This window comes from Aquila chrysaetos, chromosome 15, assembly GCF_900496995.4.
Source record: "Aquila chrysaetos chrysaetos chromosome 15, bAquChr1.4, whole genome shotgun sequence".
Lineage (NCBI taxonomy): Eukaryota > Metazoa > Chordata > Aves > Accipitriformes > Accipitridae > Aquila > Aquila chrysaetos.
The window spans coordinates 2,115,939-2,135,451 of NC_044018.1; the positions used below are offsets into that span (position 1 = coordinate 2,115,939).

Here is a 19,513-nt window from a genome sequence, read left to right on the forward strand (position 1 = left end):
GGACCCAAGAAAGGGGCGTTGAATTGAAGCCAGGACTGTAAAAGATCTGCGGCTTACGTTTCTCCTACAGTGGTAGCAGATTCCTCTGACATAACCTGTTGTACCCATCAGAGAGGAGCCAGTGTGATGGGTTAAAGGACACTTTTTGATCTCTGGGTGTTAGTCCTCATCCGTGAGGTGGGAGGCAGTGGGAGCCAAGTATTAGTGAAACTGGCAAAGAGCTATTGAGCAGAACTCATCATGAAACACTAACAAATGCACGTACGTACACTCCTATCCACTATCCTGTCCCCATCCTGCTGCTTTTGAGGTTTAAGAGACAAAGGGAGCTGGAAAGCCAGCTCAGCTGTATGAACTTCCTATGGTTCTTCAGAGCAGAAACGCCTTCTGAGTGGTCTTCTGTGGTCTGCCAGATGAGCCCTGCTGTGGCTAACCAAATGGGGCTTATCACAGCAGGCTTCTAGCTCTTTTCGCCTTCCCTACCTTATAGCCCCACACCTGGTCTTTGCTCAATTGCATTTTCTATCCTTTTAGACACAGATATATATAAAAGGGATTTTGCAATGTCGGGCAATTATTCAAAGAGGCAATCAATGGGAAAACACACTTACCCCCTCTTGTCTCTTGTACCACCTTTGAATGGTTGTATCTCCAAGCAATTCAATGCAGTCTTTCCTATTTATCTGACCTGCTCTTTTATAGTTTGATCCCACTGATTCCATTCTGTGTCAACTCCCCCATTGCAAACACCCCTGCAGTGTATTCCATACAGAACCTGACACACAGAGTACATTTACAGTGCTTGTGAGTGTCACTTACTATTTGAGATACATTTTGAAGAGGTACTTCTTCCACAGCACCCACAGATATTTGCTTCTCTTTATTCTTTTTAACTGGAAAAGAATTTGGGTCTATCATCCTGTGTAGGGGCCTCACAGAGTAGTTGCATAATCTTTTTGTCTTCCCTTGTTTTCTTCCATCTGTGTCCCCTCTCTCCTCCCACTCTCTTGTTAATCCTGTTATTGTGTTAGGTCTTGTCCTACTTGTCTAGAGTGTTTCAAAGACGTGCAGGATACACTGTGGGAGCAATTTTTCCCAAACCTATGTTAGTGATACAGAAGAGAGCTAGGCATAAACTTCTGCCCTCAACAGGGAGAAACTTCTGGACCTTTGAGGGCAAAATATTATTTAACCTATTTTGAGAGAAGTAAGCACGCTTTTAGGGTGCCACAGAAACAAATAAGCGGAGGCACTGTGGGAATTCCTGTCAAATATTTATCTGGTAAATTATTAACTGTAGGGAAGAAAAATCAACTCTGCGAGCTTGGTTTTATTGTTAGATTGATAGTTTTGGTGAGGCTTTCAGAATCGGTCATTCAGACACTTGTGAGGTGGGTAACAGCTTTCTGTCCAGTGGAGAAGTGGTGTTCAACTGCAATTATTTTTAGTTCTTTTCCCCTATCCTCCCCTGTAGAGTTCATCTGTGACCTCATTAACTTGGCACTAAATGGAAGGGATAGTATCCCCTGATGAATCTTAAATTTTAATTTACAGCTGCTGTGTTCGGACATGTTTTTTAAAAATGGTTAATGTTTTTAAAACAGTTAAAAATTGAAGTCACCAACTCATTATCTTAAAGCTTCTATTTTGATCAGAAATTAATTTTCATTTAATATGTTGGAGTAAGTTGAGATTTTCTCAGTCTTAACTTTCCTGTTCTGTATTACTGTCTGATGAAGTAGAGGCACCTGTTTAGTGACCCTCTTGTAATTCTGTAATTGGGTAAAAGAAATGTATTTTGGGATGGACAATCTCTTAAAAGTTAAGAGCCATCCCAATAAATGTAGTTGGCATTTGTTCAGAATGGAAAGACTCACTGTAGAATTATAATAAAGAAAGCCTCTTTCCAAAGACTGAAAATTTCCCCAAAAGCTGCCTCATTTTCCCATTGTTTGTGTCCAGCTGTACATGCTGTACAGATAGCACATGGGAAGAATTTAATGCATAATACCAAAATATAGAAAGTTAATCCCAAGAATCAACTAGCCGGGTCACCTTTTTTTTTTGTAATGGCTTTATTGTACTTGCTTGCAGTAACAGCAACAGTACAGGGTGATTCTGCATGGAGCCCCTGGTAATGCTGAGACTCAAACTTCCAGGTAAATACACAAGTTTTCCTGAATAAAATCTGGCTTATATAATTATCTGTCCACATCTACCCAATTAATGCATGTGACGAGTACTAAGTACTTGCGGCTTTACTTTTCTTGTGTTAGAAATTGGCTAAAATAATCGCAAAACCAGATATAATCCCCTGAGAACCCTTACAATCAAAATAGTCTGAAAACTGTAATTGTTATACGAGAGAGAAGAGAAATGGTAACAGCTGTAGTAGAGTAACTGTAAAATGAAGTGGAAGGTGCTGTCGAATTGAGATTTGGAGACGGTGCAGCTTGCTTTGGATTGGATCCTACTCTGTTAAATTCATCTAGGGAACAGCAGGACTGCAGAGTTTGTAGAGTGTAGACCACACATCCAGGAAAACCATCCCACATTACTTATGCATGTGAAACAATCTGCTAATTTTTAGAATTAACTATACCAAAAGACAGCTTATTATACTAGACTGATAGTGTAGCCTTCCTGGAAATTAAGCGTGAGGGAAAGAAAATAAATAGTTGTCAAGCCAGTAGACAATATGTTTTAAATGTTGCCGTGAAATATCCTTACTTTTGAGGCCCGAAGATGCAAATCTGCTCTTCTATCCAACTGTTGACACGTGTGTGTATGTCTGTGTGTGAATGTGTTTTTGCTGGTATGTAGGTATACCAGCAAGGTTTGTAATGTTAGATTAAGACACAGCTGTTAGAATATTAGCATTCATTTTATAGATACATTTTGTTTGCTATTCAGAATAATTTTTATAGCATTAATCCAACAGATTATGTTCTTTCTTCGATTTGCATCATATTATTTATGTACATAGTTGTATTGGATCAGTGTCATGCTCTGGTTCTTTCCAAGCCATAGATACCAAAAAACCTGATTTTTCCATTGTTAGAGATGCATTATTGTATTACCTGAGTATTCCTTTTGATTTTCAATTTGGACAATAAATATTGGGCAGAAAAAAGAAAAGTTTCAATGTGTAGCCAAACACATTTGTAAAATCAATTGGCACAACTGTGTTTGGTTTTTTATATAATAGTAAATTACAAAGCAACAGTCTTGGTGGATATTGCAAGATCATTCTCTGAAGTATTTAGGTTAGATTCATTATGGGCTTTCATAGGAGCAAAATTAAGTCACTGAAGCTATGCCCAAGGAGATGTTGATCCTAAGGTAGCCAGGTAAGACGTGACAGTTTTTGAATGGTAATTTGTTCTTTGAGAACACTGTCTGATGTTCATAGCTAAAGCAGTAAGTTTATTTATTACGACAACTGAATCTGCCATTGTACTCTCATATATGAAACCAGGTGTTTTGGCTAGTAAGACAATTGTGTGAGAGAATTTTGACAGCAGACTGGCTACTAAGGCAGTAGCAAATAGAGCTTCCTGATTCATTTAGTATGTTTTTTCTCTTGCAGCCTTCTGCAAAAGGTTATACTCCTGGGCTTTAATAGCATCAACGCCTGTTCTCTGCCGTAGCAAGAAGTCTTTTGTCTTCCATGTTGTGGAACTAATGCTATAAAACTCAAGGGTTTACCTTAAACATATCCTTGTAATGTTTTTTGGGTCTGGCTGGGTCCAGGGCAGTTGAACTCTATTTTAGATGGTTATGAACACACCAGATGTCCTGAGCAGCACAGCTTAGGGTTCAATGTTACCTAGCTGTAAGGTCAGCCTAGCTGTGCCCCATTCTTCATCCCCCAGTAACATGTCCCTTTTGCACATTTTGCACTGGCACCCAAACCTATTGTAAGGTTGTTAAGGAGCTAAACCAGTAAAAAACTAAGCTTAGAAAAAAGTGAATTGATCAACCTAGGTGTATTATACAGGAAAGATATTTAGATGGTAACACTTAAAGGTGTCAGCATTCAGGACCTTATCCTGGCTTTTTACACTACTAATGCTCCAAATACAGCATGTGTGGCTTTGAGGTTAGTTTCATGGACAGTTTAAATCAATCTTAAACCCAAGTCAGTGCAAAGGAGGCTGGTGGCAGGGGAGAAGGCAGGGGTCGATAAACTTACACGAAACTGCACCCTGAAGTGCGTTAGATGACAACTGTAATTTGTCTTCATTTCACAGCCATATAGGAGGAGGATGATGACAACTGTACAGTTCACGTTCACTTTTAAGGGAGGCAGCATAATATAGATTCCCTTGGTTAGTCTGTCAAGAAGCACTTTGGCTTGAATGTCAGAATTCAGAAAACAGAAGCCTTCTTCCACCCTCATCCCGGTGGAAAACATGGAGCTTCATGTAGTCTGCATTGGCATGCAGTATTAAGCTCTCTTAGATACTCTGCTATTTCAGCTGTGTAAAAAACCACAGTTAGCAAAGTCACACATGAAATAGTAGAAGTCATCAAGCCTTTGAGAAATAAGAATTTCTCTTCAATAGGATTATTCAGTGTTGCTTTCATTGTATTTTAGAAATCCAACTTGTCTGATTTTATTCTGCAGGGTATTAATGTTGTTTATTATGTGGCAGACACTGTCATTCTGTATGCTGATGGCAGTAAAAATGAAAAGGTAAAGAGAATCTAATTGGTGATTTTGGATCTTGGCTATGTCCTGATTTATATTTTCCCTCATGTTTCCGATTTTTAGAAATTCCCTCTTTATGAGCTCTGAAGAATTTGATCTGGCTACCAACTCCATTTTGTGCTCTCAAGTTAGTGTCAAGTCTTCTAACAAATATTCATACCAAATGCTTTTCCTCCTTCACTCAGCAAGATAAATTTTTAAGCACCATGCCAACAGTGAATTGTTTATACTCTTCACTCCTGTTATCCTTCAAGGAGACAGACATCCCTTGAATAGGCAGAAATAATCCATGAGTCCCTGACATGCAGATCAGTCGGCGGTGGCAGAGTTGAGGGAAAGAAAAGTTTGTTATCCCTAACACTCCACCTTTCGTAATGGGTATCTTTCTCCTTCCCACAGTGACAACAGCACTGGAGCATTTTTTCGGCAGGCATTGGAGCAGTGATCACACTCAGTTTGTACTTGGAAGGTTGTCTTTGCAACCACAGGAGATAGAAATGTGTCATTTAAATGAAAAATATTATTTTATCAAAAGTTACAGCTCCTGCCCAATAGTCTCTTGCTTGTCCAGGCAAGTGTGCTTTATAGAGTCTTAACTTAATAGTATCTAAAAATATGGTCCAGAGGACTATATATTTATTTTTTGGTGATACTTTGGAATTCTCCCAAGCCCATCGCAGCAGGCATGTAGAGAGGAAGAAGGAAGTCCAAGCAGTCTCAGCTGTCTTACAAAAACTAACGCTTCTTGCAAATGGAAATTGTTACCAGGACCACCCATCTGCATTCATCGGTTCCTAAAACCTAAAGACCACATTTAGGAAAAGTGCAAATTGACAGATGGATGCCATCTTTTTAGTGTCTTCCAAAGGAACTTCAGAATTCAAAATGAAGCAGGAGACCTCTTTAAAGAACAAGAGCAGATGGCTTTGCTTTTTAGTCATATAGACAGAGATTAATGTCATTTGCTGTCTTTTAACTACTTTCATCTTTATCCTACTTTTTTTCTCTCTTTGAGAAACTGACCTCAGCTGTCTGTTTACAGACCAGAAAGCTGAGGATGGGTTGCATGATTGCTGCCCTTTCACCAGTAAGGCAGGTAAAATAATTGGTCTTAGGTTTTAAAGTGAACAACAAGGTGATTGTCTGGTTCAACCTATATAGCATGAGAAACCTATAGCATGAGAAAAATATAATTTAAAACCATAATAATTTCCTGACATTTTTATTGTTGGAATGACTTAATAGCTATTTAAATGCAGACATATATTTTTACTAATGAGGTAAAACATTCTGAAATGTTTTACTTCCCAGTCCCTAAAGTAGTACAGTGTCATTCTAATCCTTATTTTAACCACAATTTTTCCAGCTAACATCAAATTATGAGACATGGGATATTGGAAGGCAGTGGGCTATGTGGTTCATAAGGGTTCATACAGATAATGTGATAATAGCTTTTTTCCATGCTAAAGAGGAAAGCTTAACAGGTGGCCAGAATTTTGACCCCATTTGGCTTTTCATACATGTATCACTGTGCAAAGCTAAAAAAAATTACCAAAAAAAAGTATACCTAAGTTTCTTCAGACAAGGAAGTTAATGGTGAGGTAAGCTTTGAATGAACATTATGCTAAGTATTGTACACTAAGTTTGTCTTGGCACTGTGCATTAAAAGCAGGCGTTGGCAAATTAGCCTATTGCCTTTTGAAAACAGAACAAAGTGTCTGTGCAATAAAGCTGCACTTCTATAGTCACATTAAGTTCAGCAAGTGTGGATTGATTCCAAAAGAAATGGACTTACACACCTGACCATGTATTTCTGGCCCTTTCTGCAACCCTTACTTATGTGGCACTCTCTAGGTCAGGCCAAACTGAGTGGAAAAAAAGTAGCTTTCTGTTAGGACGGGCTATGGTTTTTTGAAGAAGTCAGTGCCCCGGATCACCGCTCTTTGCAAATCACCTGCTTTGCTGTGCCTGTGTGAGCACTCTCTAATCTTCTTTAGGAAACACCAGTTAGGTTAAGGCAGGACTCTCAGTCACAGCCCCATTTGAAGTTAGCATCAGCAGTTTAAGTACTACAGCAGTTGTTCAGCTCAGGATATTAACTTACAAGAAATATTTTCAGGTTAAGTTTGTGTATCAGCATGGCTGTGGGCTGTAGGCTCCAGCAAACCTAGCAGGATTCGGAGGACCGTGCAGGTCAGAGCCATTGGAGAACAAATTTCCACTGTCTCAAGAAAACCAGTTCTGCTTATAACAGTCTCTAGAGAGCATTCACATCAACTGTCAGAGCTGTGAGAGCAGTTCAATCAGAGAAGACGTGTGGTTATCAAAAGCAGGAGGCAGTAACATGTTCAGTCTAACTAGCAGTTGTCTGAAGAGTTAAATCTAGCTGCAGCTTCTGCCATTCTCCTCGGGAGGTAGCCTGGAAAGCGTTTTAGTCCATGCACTTTGAGATACAATTCAAGGGTTTTTCCTAATGAATAGCAAGCTAAATTCAAACATAGGGCAACACAGGACAGAAAGAGCAGATCATATGGCTGGCCTGAGACAGGAGGCGCCCTGAGGCAGTTGCTTCCACTGGAGAATTGCAACAGTAATTGATAGTCATAGCATCACTCTTTTCCCATGAGCCTGAGGGAAGAAAACTTCCCTCCTTCCATCTGTGAGTTTATGACAATGCTTCCTGTTTAGTTTTCTGTTAAAAGAAAGGAATATATAACAAATAGAATAGTGAAAGATCACCAAAATAATTTCATTTAAATCTTGCAATAATGTCAATTCCCAAATAACAGCCAGCTAAATGACTACTGCTGTGTAAAATAAAAGGTAGAATTTAGTTTATTATCTCTCAGTAATATGAGAAGTCTGAAACTGCAACGCAGTTCCACGGTGTATTTATAGTTAGAGTTATTGCTCTTGCTTTGTAACCAGAAGTGAGTATTTGTTTAAAAAATTATTTGGGAGGAAAAATCTACACATATCATTCCGGCTCTCCTTTGTCTTTCATCCCCTCCTGAAAAAAAAATAATGAAAGAAAACCAAAGGCAAGCAGGAAATTTCTGCTCTCTGTTAGACCATGGCCATTAAAATATTTTCAGGAGGTAGGAATTGTATGGAGGGAAGGGGCTGGGGCCACACTGCTGGGAATTGGGAACTTTCTTAAAGCAACTTTGCTACCAGCAAAGAAAATTCTGGGGAAGAGGGAAAGAAGAGATGGGTAAGGTTGTACTGCAAGTTGGACTGCTCTGAGGAAAGCAGTGATACATGATTGTGGCATGTTATTGGGTACACAACACCTGCATGGCAAAGCAAAGGAGGGATGAGAGTGTTCTGACTCAGTCTGAAAAAAAGTTGAGTTCATAATGCTGCTGTTATCACTGGGTTTGAAGGAATTTGCATGGTCATAAAGATTGTTCTCAGAGGTAGAAAGACCAGTGGGTATACAACTGTAGATATATTATACAGTTACATGATCTGGCATATTTTAAATACTTAAGTACCTTGAGGAGCAAAGAAGTGTTTATCTCTTCTTAAACTTTTATCTCTTCCCTTTCTTGGATTTCCCAGGGCTTGGCCTGAATTATTGAAATCAGTTTGGCTATCACGTCTTCTCTTGTCCTTGTCCTCTTCCTTTTTCCTCTATATATTGAGTTGTTCAACAGGCATTCTTCAAAAGCATGTCCCATTTAAACAGAGCGCCTTTTGTTAGGCACCAGTGGAGTAGGGCTAAATGTCGTAACTTGCACTGTGTCCTTGGACAAGAGCATAAAAAAAAGTCTTTTAATCTCCCTGGCTTTATTTTTAATAGAGAACAACATAACCAGTAGGTGGAAGTGACTTTTCATCTTAGGAGCCACAACGGGGTAAGATAATTTTAGAGATAGGGTACTTACAGACTGAGCTGCTTACAGGCATGAATGCTGCTGTTACTGGTTGAAAGCAAGTAAGTCTCTTTTTCTGCATTATGAGGCGTGGTTGTAGGGTTTTTTCTTCTTCTGTTGTCTAGCTTAGCATCTTCATGATTTTAAAATAAACTGATTTGATATAATTCATAAGAGAGTTTTTGTCTGCCTGCAGTTACTATTTTGAGAGACAGAATGATGTGAGAGGGGCCTGGAGTTGCTGAGAAACAGAACAGCCAGCAATAGGGGAACAGTCCTATTAAATTACCCCTGCTTTAAGTGTATTTCTTCAGTGTTGTTGGGGTTGAGTATATCCGTACTGTGTTTTGACGAGTATGCCGAGGCCATGCTCAAAACCAGACTTGTTTTCTGCAGCTCTAAAGAACCCTAAGTGCAGCTAACGTGCCCTCTGGGGGACTTTGTCAGGGAAGATTCAGTTACACTAGTGTTTCTTCAGATGTTTCAGCATCTTCAACCCAGCCTCCAGCTGCCATGCCAGAAGGGAGTGGGTCTCTGCAGAGACCCTGCGTCATATCTGTAAGGCCCAAGAGAGGGCAGGTCTTGTGCCTGATCATCCAGGCCCATGTGGATGTCTTGGAGAATAAATGGCATCTTAGATAGCAGAAGAAGCCGGTGTTTAGGCAGCTGTCTCGCATCCTGCGTGTTTGAGCCCCCTGTAACTTAGCCCTCGGGCTGCTGAAGGGGACAGCCACGGAACGCGCTGCTCTTGCTGAGAGTGCTCTTTCAAACCGTGGAGCCATTGCCAAAGAGCACCTTCTGCATCCCCATTTTTGGACGTTTCCTGTCTCAGTTCCAATATTCCCTCGGACACCATAGCCCAGTGTCGTTGGGTGTTGGCTGAAAGCCATTACAACAGCCACCTGTCTGTAGCAGCATCAACAGGATACAAGGAAATACTGGTACCTTTCTCTTCCCTTGAACTTGCTTTACTACTTTTCCTTTGCTTTGCAATAGCCATGATCTGGAGCTCTGTTTGCACAGTTTTCTTACGTGCACACCTTGAGATAGTCTGGGATCTTCCTAAATGGTACAGCTTTCTGCAAATCACCCAAAACCAAACAGATCTTTTAGTGAAGGTGAAGTAGCAGGAAAAGAGAAATTTCTGAAACATCTTTTCATAATGGAAGGTGTATCAGAGGAGAGTAGTAGTAGACCATTTGTCAGGAGAACTTGAAATTTGGGTATGGGTACATGCAAAACTGCAGTGGCAGGAGGCAAGAGTTTGCGGAGTGCAGGCATTAAGCCAGTAGCTCTTTTTCATAAAGATATAACTTCATTTTCTTATTTTCAAGGTTCTTTGAAAAGAAAGTAAGTTAAACACTTTCCAAAATAAAACTGGCGTTTTCATTTTATTTTCCCTTTCCATCAAATAAAGGAAGACTATTATCTTCAGCTTTTCCAGTCATGTCAGGTGTCATAACTACCTAGAATCAATTTCTTGGATCCTTGTTGTCAAACAATAGCTTTAAATGTATCATAAGCAATAAGTATTTAAAAATAAAAACATATGTGCATCTGCAGTAAATGTCTAGCCAAATAGAAAGTGTTCCTTGAGTAACAATGAGCTTGTAAATGTAAATACTTGCCAACTGTTGCTTCCTTTTTCCTTGTCAATAGCTCTGAAGGCTTATACTGCTCTTCATACAAGCTATCGCCACATTGCATGGCTCTGTTTTTATGTGACAACATTTTCAAAAATGCATAGCACTGAAGAGAATTTAATCACCTTGGTAGATAATAATTATGCTTTAAAAAAAAAATCAGTAAAATCACAGCATGTTTGTGTCTTGTATTCCAAAAATTAACCTTTTGCAGAGCAAAGGAGACATATAGGAAGAGTTGGAAGACTAAGGAGGTGATAAGGAAGAACTGAAATGTGAAACTTTTCCTCATAATTTCTAGTAATTGTCATTTATATTGCCACAGAAGATGACCTATTTTTTGTTGTTGGGTCTGTTCTGTTCTGTAGTTCGGAAAAAGAAAACATTGAATTGGTTTAAAATACTTCTCAGGAAATTGCTCTTTGAAAGTGTAATCTTTCTACAGCCTAGTCTTCAGTTTCAGTTATAATAAGATTTAGGTTTTATATATAGAGAGTGAGCAGGTTCATTTGTGCTTCTGCTATTGCACCACAAATTCTGAAGATAAGACTTCTTGCTGTATAATCCTGCTAGGCTGTGGAGAAGAGGAAACTCTGGTATCAAGATAATGGACTTTTTATAAAAATCTATCTAGAACAGAGTTCATGTTAGCATTACCATTGATCAAGCAACTGTCACCTTTTCCCTTCAAGCTATCATTTGAAATATAAGTCAAGGAAAAAAAGTGGCTTACTAAAATGTCACTGCTGTTTCTCCAGTCTGGAGGAAGCAGAGTAACTCAGCATTCATACGCTGTTTTGTTTTATTCTAGAGTTGTAAGTCCTAATGTATTTCAATATTCTGTAGTTCCACTCTTAAGAGAATATAATTGATCTTGTATTAATATCCGAAGATATGGTGAGGCTTTGTATAGTGGTAGTTGCCACACAAACTCAGAATAAGATATTGACTCCTGGAGAGTTTTAAAGACAAGCCAAAACAAGCAAGAGGAAAATGAACCCAGGCTGGATAGTAAGAAGATAACATGGATTATCAATGTGCACCAGTTTTTATTAAGACATAAATCCCTGTCCTACATTTTTCCTTCTTTTTCATCTTCAGAAATACTTAAGAAGAGCTGTATATTGGCTAGTCGTGATAGATTTTCTCTTGGAGCTTCCAAGGAGTGTTGCTATCATCATTAATTAAACCTGTTAGAAAGCAACACAGTAGCACAAGACACCAGTTATTTTTGCTGACTAATTTTTTCTGGCTTTGATTTCACAGTGCTTTCTGATAGTTAGTCAATAAATGACATACTTAATGTGACATCACTGTGACTACAGCCCTGTTCTGGAAGCTAGAAAGTTCTATGTCTGTATGAGAATTTATATAACAATGATAGCATGCACACTGGGACTGTTTTCTGTCTACAGATATACTCTGATGATAGAACTGAGATTTTAACAGATGGGTTCTCTTCAGTTCACAAGGTACTGTGGGAAGAAGGTGATGGAAAATGTCCTGTGTTTGCATTTTGTAGAAAGATATGAAGAACACTGCCTCGCTGAAGAAATTCAAGAAATAGAGAGATTCTTTAGAATTATTATGTCATGATCTGAAAATAATATTTGAAAGATCACACTATGCTATATTTCTATACTGTCAAGGAATCTTGCATTATCTAACATTCTTCAGACTGTATCCTCATCAACCAGATGCAAGTTTTTCATATTATCCTACTAAATAAGCAGCTAGCAATTAATGATGTGTCTGTCAGTTACACAAGCACTAAAAGGAATCAAATTTATGTGACTGTTATTGGAGAGTGTGAAGCTAAGCCTGAATCCTCAGAGGTGTTTAGCTGTCTTAATTCCCATTGATTTTAATGCAAATCAAGTACATAAATGTCCCTTGTGAATCTTTGTCATTGTCCCCAGGCTTCTTGATTGCCTGTCTTCCTAAAATACGTAAGTGCTGTGTTATGATGATCTCTTCTTCCAACAGACAAAGTTCAGAAAAAGAAGGTCGTGGTTATGGTTGTGAAAGCCCTAACACCTCATGAGACAAATTACAGCTTCATGCTGAAATGTTTTACAAAACTGCTGTTTGTAGCTATTGAATTCTCCTTTTTCTTTTCTAGCCATTTCATCCAATGGTGAATTTGGAATGCTCCAGAGATTTTCGACCATTTCTGTGTGCCCTCTATGCTCCTGTGTGCATGGAGTATGGCCGTGTTACTCTCCCTTGTCGCAGACTCTGTCAAAGAGCATACAGCGAGTGCTCCAAACTCATGGAGATGTTTGGGGTCTCTTGGCCCGAGGATATGGAGTGCACCAGGTGAGCAAATATGGTTTTTTTGGAATCCCAGGATAAAATGTTAGTATGATCTAGGATGTTTTATGATCTAAAATAGACATTTTAAACGTGTTCCATTACAAGTGTCCTTATTTTCCCTTTCATTTGTGTAACAGCCTGTTTCCTGGAGTGGAAACTGTGTTCATATTTCTATCAGATAAGTTGAAAATTTCTGTGGGCAATTACTGTAAACTGCACATGCATATTCTCAAATGAATGAATATACCCATCTATTTTTCTTCTTCTTTGTCATTTGTGCTGACCTGGTTTTGTCTGCTATACCGAAGTTTAATAGGTGATACTGCTATAAATTTCTCTGAGGGTTAGGCAAAATTACATAAGCTAGAGATTAATAGTCTCTTTTTCTGAAGGGGGAGCTGGCTGGTATTGATGAGTGTATAAAATCTCAAGGCTCTGTTTTCAGAGCATCTACCTCTTGTTGAGCTTGTGTGCAAACAGATGTTTTCAGCTTTACATTATACAAATAACTTTATGGCAAAGTACTTGATTATCTTCCAATCTATTTGAAACAGGATATACATGAAAATGAAAACAGTATCTTTATGCTTTATTTTTTTTATAAGTGACTCCAACAGCTACTAAAATACGGGAGCAGAAACAAGAAGAAATAGTCTCTCTTACAGTTGGATCGGAGAGAATGAAAAACAATTAAAACTTCTTTTAGCAAAAGAGTAAGTCAGAGGATGCTTCTAGGTCCTGATAATCTGGATCAAAGATGGCTCTAACTCCATACTCCAAACAGATGCCTGGACCCTTTAGGTCCTCCCATCTCCTCAGTAAGGCCCAGGTAGTGAAATTTCAAAACCAGAGCTAAAACTACTGAAACTTTGCTCGTGCTGTGTTAGTGCCATTGTGCCAGAACATGAACTGTGGCAGAGGAACAGGCATACTTAGCTTACGCTGTGCTTGTTGAGGCGATAACATCTAGCAGAGGGAGGAACTGGACAGCTATGCGTGGAATCCCTCCAGTCTCTCCTTCAGAACTTCAGACTGCACCTCCAGCGGTCTTTAGCCTCCAGTCAGAGCTTTACTTAATTACAAAAATATCTTCATCATAATTTCAATTTATTAATGCTAGTAGCAGTGCTAGGTTGGATTTTTGGTCTGACTAGCTCACTGTCCTGCCTGATAGCAGCTAGTACAGTTGCTTAGGAAAAGGTTTTAGAATGTTCTATAAAATCATTCTTCCTTGGGCACATAGTCTCAGTTTACAGTGAGCCTAAATTTATAGACTTCCTGAGATGGATTTTGTATCCTCACCTTTATGCTTAAAGCCCCAATGGGCCCCTTGTCCATTTATTTCTCTGTTTTATTTGTAAACCTCTTTTACAGTTTCAGCATCTACTGAATTCTGGGACAATGAGTTCTAGAGTCTGTTTATACATAGCACAGTATTTCATGGATTATCCATTATTTGGATTGTCTTTGTTTTCGCTCCAGTTAGTGTGTCTAAAGTCAGACATATAAATAAGGTTACTAGTCTTTGCAAATTATGTGTATATTTCTTGTAAATAATTCTTTTCTTACTTTTTAGATTCCCAGATTGCGATGAGCCATATCCTCGTCTTGTTGACCTCAATTTAGCTGGGGAGCCCACAGAAGAGGCCCCAATGGCAGTACAGAGGGATTATGGTTTTTGGTGTCCTCGGGAGTTGAAAATTGACCCTGACCTGGGTTACTCTTTCCTGAGGGTACGGGACTGTTCCCCTCCTTGCCCAAATATGTACTTTCGGCGTGAAGAGCTCTCCTTTGCTCGCTACTTCATCGGAGTGATCTCCATTGTCTGCCTTTCTGCTACCTTGTTTACTTTTTTAACTTTTCTGATCGATGTCACAAGATTTCGCTATCCAGAAAGACCGATAATATTTTATGCTGTCTGTTACATGATGGTGTCATTAATTTTCTTCATTGGCTTTCTGCTTGAAGACCGAGTAGCGTGTAACGCATCTAGCCCTGCCCAGTACAAGGCTTCCACAGTGACACAGGGCTCTCACAACAAAGCTTGCACCATGCTTTTCATGGTGCTCTATTTCTTTACCATGGCTGGCAGTGTTTGGTGGGTCATTCTTACCATCACGTGGTTCTTGGCAGCTGTCCCAAAATGGGGCAGTGAAGCAATTGAGAAGAAAGCATTGCTCTTCCACGCCAGTGCCTGGGGCATTCCAGGAACTCTAACCATCATCCTCTTAGCAATGAATAAAATTGAAGGTGACAATATTAGCGGCGTATGTTTTGTTGGCCTCTATGATGTGGATGCATTAAGATACTTTGTACTTGCACCTCTCTGCCTGTATGTTGTTGTTGGAGTTTCTCTTCTGCTAGCTGGCATTATCTCTCTCAATCGGGTTCGCATTGAAATCCCATTAGAAAAAGAGAACCAGGACAAACTGGTGAAGTTCATGATCCGGATTGGCGTGTTCAGTGTTCTGTACCTCGTGCCACTGTTGGTTGTAATTGGCTGCTATTTCTATGAGCAGGCTTATCGAGGTGTGTGGGAGACGACGTGGATTCAAGAACGCTGCCGAGAATATCACATCCCATGTCCCTATCAGGTGAGGAAACCAATGTGACATACTCAGGAGTGCAGAAAATGGGTAATGAGGGGATATGTTAAGACTTACTTGTCATCCCTAACTGAAAGTGCTGCTGTTCCTACAAGGGAAGGTTCTTGCCATACTCAAATTATTTGGATAATGCATTAGGCCTTCTGGAAGACTAGGTATTATTGGACAATTGGAGGCTTGCATCAGCTGCTTGGTGTTTTGTGGGGTTTCTGAGCTGTATGGGACCTATACAGGATATAAAGATGCTATTTTAAATGGACTTCAAGAACAGGACTTAATGAGTTTATTTTTGATCATTAGAGATGTGTTAGAAGTTTTGCTCTGAAGGAATTTTGGCATTTAAACTGAGTTGTCATCAGCCTGATTACTGCTTTTTCTAGTTTTTGTTGTTCATCTGTAACAGTTTTGTTGCTTTGATTAGCCTAGAGGTTTTATGCTCATTTTAGAGCAGTCTCTGCATGTGTCAGAAACGTCTATACAAAATCTTACTTGAAGTGTCTTCTGAAGAAAACCAGAGCTTACAGCTCATCAGTTCTGGGTTTTTTTGAGAAAATGACACTTACCTGCTCAAATTGTTTAATTGAGTTATCACAGGAATAGAAGCCTCTAAGAGCACTAGATATCAAACTGTCCACTGTTTACTTCAGTATTATGCTGGTGAAGTTGCAAAGAATGTATTGTAAGTATTAATTACTTGAAGCCTACTTCCCTTTTTGAGCCAAAGTGGCAAACTGGTTTTGGAATGATATTGCATAGATATTTTCTGCAATTTATTTGAAAGCAACTTTATTTCAAGAAGGTTGTACAGCAAGCATCTATTGTATAGCTGCACACACAGGGGTATAAAAAAAAGTTAGTATTTTGGCTCTTAAGCAGTTAAAACACCAGCTGCATGATCAAAGCTCACATTTTAATGCAATAAAATATCACTTAAAGGTTTGGCTTAGTCTATATAGCTTGATAGTAATCCTTTTATTACCTTTTAACCCTTTTTATTGTTTTCTCTGTTAGATTTTATTAGGGTGTGACTCTTCCCTCCCATCCAATGTGTGAGCATTTTTATGGCAGGAAATATCTGTCAGTGGGTGTGTTCAGTTTCATTTGCTTGATTGAGTCTTCATTGCTGCAGGTTTTAATATGTTAGACTGACTGATGCTTAAAAAGAGGGACATGCAGTTTTCTCTCAGTTATTTTCAAATACCCACCATATGCCAATCTAAAATTTGTATAAGAATCTATAAAATTAAAAGGATATTGCTATCTCAGAATGTTGAACAGAATCTATTTTAAAGCTTGAAACTTCAGATGTCTCAGGGCTAAAATCCTGGCTAGTGGAATAACAAAAACATGTAGTAAAATGCTACTCAAATCTCTAGAAAACCGTTAACATAATGGCTCAGCGGGAGTCAAAAGAACAATAATGGTTTCATTCACATCAAATTGGGTTGAAGGACCCGTAGACCCTAGGGAGTATTAGAAGGGTTTTTCTTCTAACCCATCCAATTTTTTTTCTTAAACTAAACATGCTTCCCTAATTAAACTATCCAGACTTACAATTGAAACAGATTTCCAAAGCTGTGGGGAAAAATAATTTTATCCTTAGATCATGCTAGTAAAATATATTATTAAATTAGGGGAAAATGTAAAGCTTTGTGCAGAGTATCACTCACTTGCAAAATAAGACCATATTTTTTCAAAGCCTTGATGTTATTTAACCTAACTTCAAATATTTGAATATCGGTTTCTGAGATTAGACTAGTCTAAATTGAGAGCTGTAGCTGATTCCACAGTGGACATAGGTTTTATATGCAAACCTTACACGGGGTTGTGGTAGTTGGAATTTGCTGCTTGCATAGGCATACTGAGCAAATCTGAGGTTAAAAATTCATTAGTCCGTTCAACCGTTACATCATCTTTGCCATCAGAGGATGATGCCACAGTAACTCATTCTGGAAAATTGCTAATGGGGGAGTTTGAGTATGCAGCTGCACCAGGCATGCCTCCCTCCTGTGTGACTGCTTCATGCAGGAGATACAGGGGGGTTAATAATTTGCTGCAGATTCTCCTGGCTGCTGCTAAACCAAAAAGAGCCTCCACAGCTGGTGTTCAAATGAAAAATAGACATCATGTTTCTTTGACTGCCTAAAGGGCTAAATAGTCCCAAAATGGAGGAAGCAACAGGATACCTTTATGCTTCAATCTTGATTTCTGGCTACCTGGATGTTTCCTGGGTTGACCTGGCTACGTATTTTGTTTGTCAGATCTGGGAGGCATCTGTTGCTTTCCTTGTGAAATAAAAACTTTTTTTGCCACAAAGACAGGAAATCAATATCCCAGTATTCCCTCTCTTTGAGGAGTAAGTGCAGGGCAAGAAGGAGCTCCTGTTACCTTACCTTGCCCTCAGTGTCCTCGGTGCTCCACGTTTCTGGGAGAGACTAGGAAGGAGGGGAAGGGTTTGTAAAAGGTGGCAGCAGCTCTCTCCCCATGAGCGCATCCTGGTCCTCAGTTTTCTGTAGCGTCGTGGGCTGCTGCTGTTCAGGCAGTAGCTTTAATCTGTTGCCTGGGCAGCAACAGCAGGTAAAACAGGCAGCAGTCGCCCCTCTCGTACCATGGGTGTGAGGGCTCAGATGACCTCTGAGATGAGCTGTCAAAAGTTGAGTGGAGTGAATATTGTTTCCTTGAGTCTCCTTTAGTAAGGAAAAAACAACTACTACATTGAGAGGTGAGGTTTATTTACAGTATATACAATGTATCTAATATAATTAAGAAATTTAATTGCATTTTCCACACTGTAGGGGAAAGACATTGTTTTTGTGGATGTCACCTTAGGCAGCTTAGGGAGCTGTGTTTTGTATCAACCTGGACAAATCTCATAACTTAGTTAAAACCACCAAGGTTGCTATATTAGAGCATCCTTCTTTCAATATGAATAATGGCAAATTGCACAGGCAAGTGCTCCAGCCACGCTGCCCAAGTCAAGGCAAAGGCAGGGACTGGGAGAATGAAGAACTGCCCACCGTAGGAGAAGATCAGGTCCGAGACCGTCTAAGGAACCTGAAGGTGCACAAGGCCATGGGACTTGATGAGATGCATCCGTGGGTCCTGAGGGAACTGGCAGATGAAGTGGCTAAGCCACTATCCATCATATTTGAGAAGTTGTGGTAGTCTGGGGAAGTTCCCACTCACTGGAAAATGGGTGAAATCCCCATTTTTAAAAAGGGGAAAAAAGGAAGACCCGGGGAACTACAGGCCAGTCAGTCTTACTTGTGTGCCCAGCAAGATCATGGAGTGGATCCTCCTGGAAACTATGCTAAGGGACAAGGAAAATAAGGAGGTGATTGGTGACAGCCAACATGGCTTCACTAAGGGCAAATCATGCCTGAAAAATTTGGTGGCCTTCTACAGTGGGGTTACGGCACTGGATAAGGGAAGAGCAACTGATTTCATCTACCTGGACTTGTGCAAAGCATTTGACGCTGTCCTGCACGACATCCTTGTCTCTAAATTGGAGAGACATGGATTTGATGGATGGATAAGGAATTGACTGGATGGTCGCACTCAAAAGAGTTGTGGTCAATGGCTCGATGTCTGAGTGGAGAGCAGTGATGAGCGGCGTATCTCAGGGGTCGTTGGTATTGGGACCAGCGCTGTTCAACATCTTTGTCGGCAACATGGACAGTGGGATTGAGCGCACCCTCAGCAAGTTTGCCGATGACACCAAGCTGTGTGGTGCAGTTGACGCACTGGAGGGAAGGGACGCCATCCAGAGGGACCCTGACAGGCTTGAGAGGTGGGCCTGTGTGAACTTCATGGAGTTCAACAAAGCCAAGTGCAAGGTCCTGCACGTGGGTTGGGGCAATCCCAAGCACAAATACAGGCTGGGCGATGAGTGGATTGAGAGCAGCCCTGCGGAGAAGGATTTGGGGCTATTAGTGGATGAAAAACTGAATACAACCTGGCAATGTGTGCTTGCAGCCAAGAAAGCCAACTATATCCTGGGCTGCATTAAAAGAAGCAGGACCAGCAGGTCGAGGGAGGGGATTCTGCCCCTCTGCTCCGATCGGGTGAGACCCCACCTGGAGTCCTGCGTCCAGCTCTGGGGTCCCCAACATAAGAAGAACATGGATCTGTTCAAGCGGGTCCAGAGGAGGGCCACTAAGATGATCAGAGGGCTGGAGCACCTCTGCTATGAGGACAGGCTGAGAGAGTTGGGGTTGTTCAGCCTGGAGAAGAGAAGGCTCCAGGCAGACTTTCTAGCAGCCTACCAGTACCTAAAGGGGGCCTACAGGAAAGCCAGAGAGGGACTTTCTACAAGGGCATGTAGTGATAGGACAAGGGGTAATGGCTTTAATCTGA

General features: G+C 40.2%; 1 protein-coding gene across 1 annotated transcript in view; it reads left to right on the forward strand.

Moving 5' to 3' along the window:
* Positions 1-19,513, forward strand: part of FZD3 (frizzled class receptor 3) — a 65,508-nt gene that overhangs the window by 18,380 nt on the left and 27,615 nt on the right. The window contains exons 3-4 of the mRNA XM_030037662.1: positions 12,358-12,554; positions 14,128-15,145. Coding sequence (XP_029893522.1) covers positions 12,358-12,554; positions 14,128-15,145 — 1,215 coding nt within the window. The remainder of the gene's footprint in view (positions 1-12,357; positions 12,555-14,127; positions 15,146-19,513) is intronic.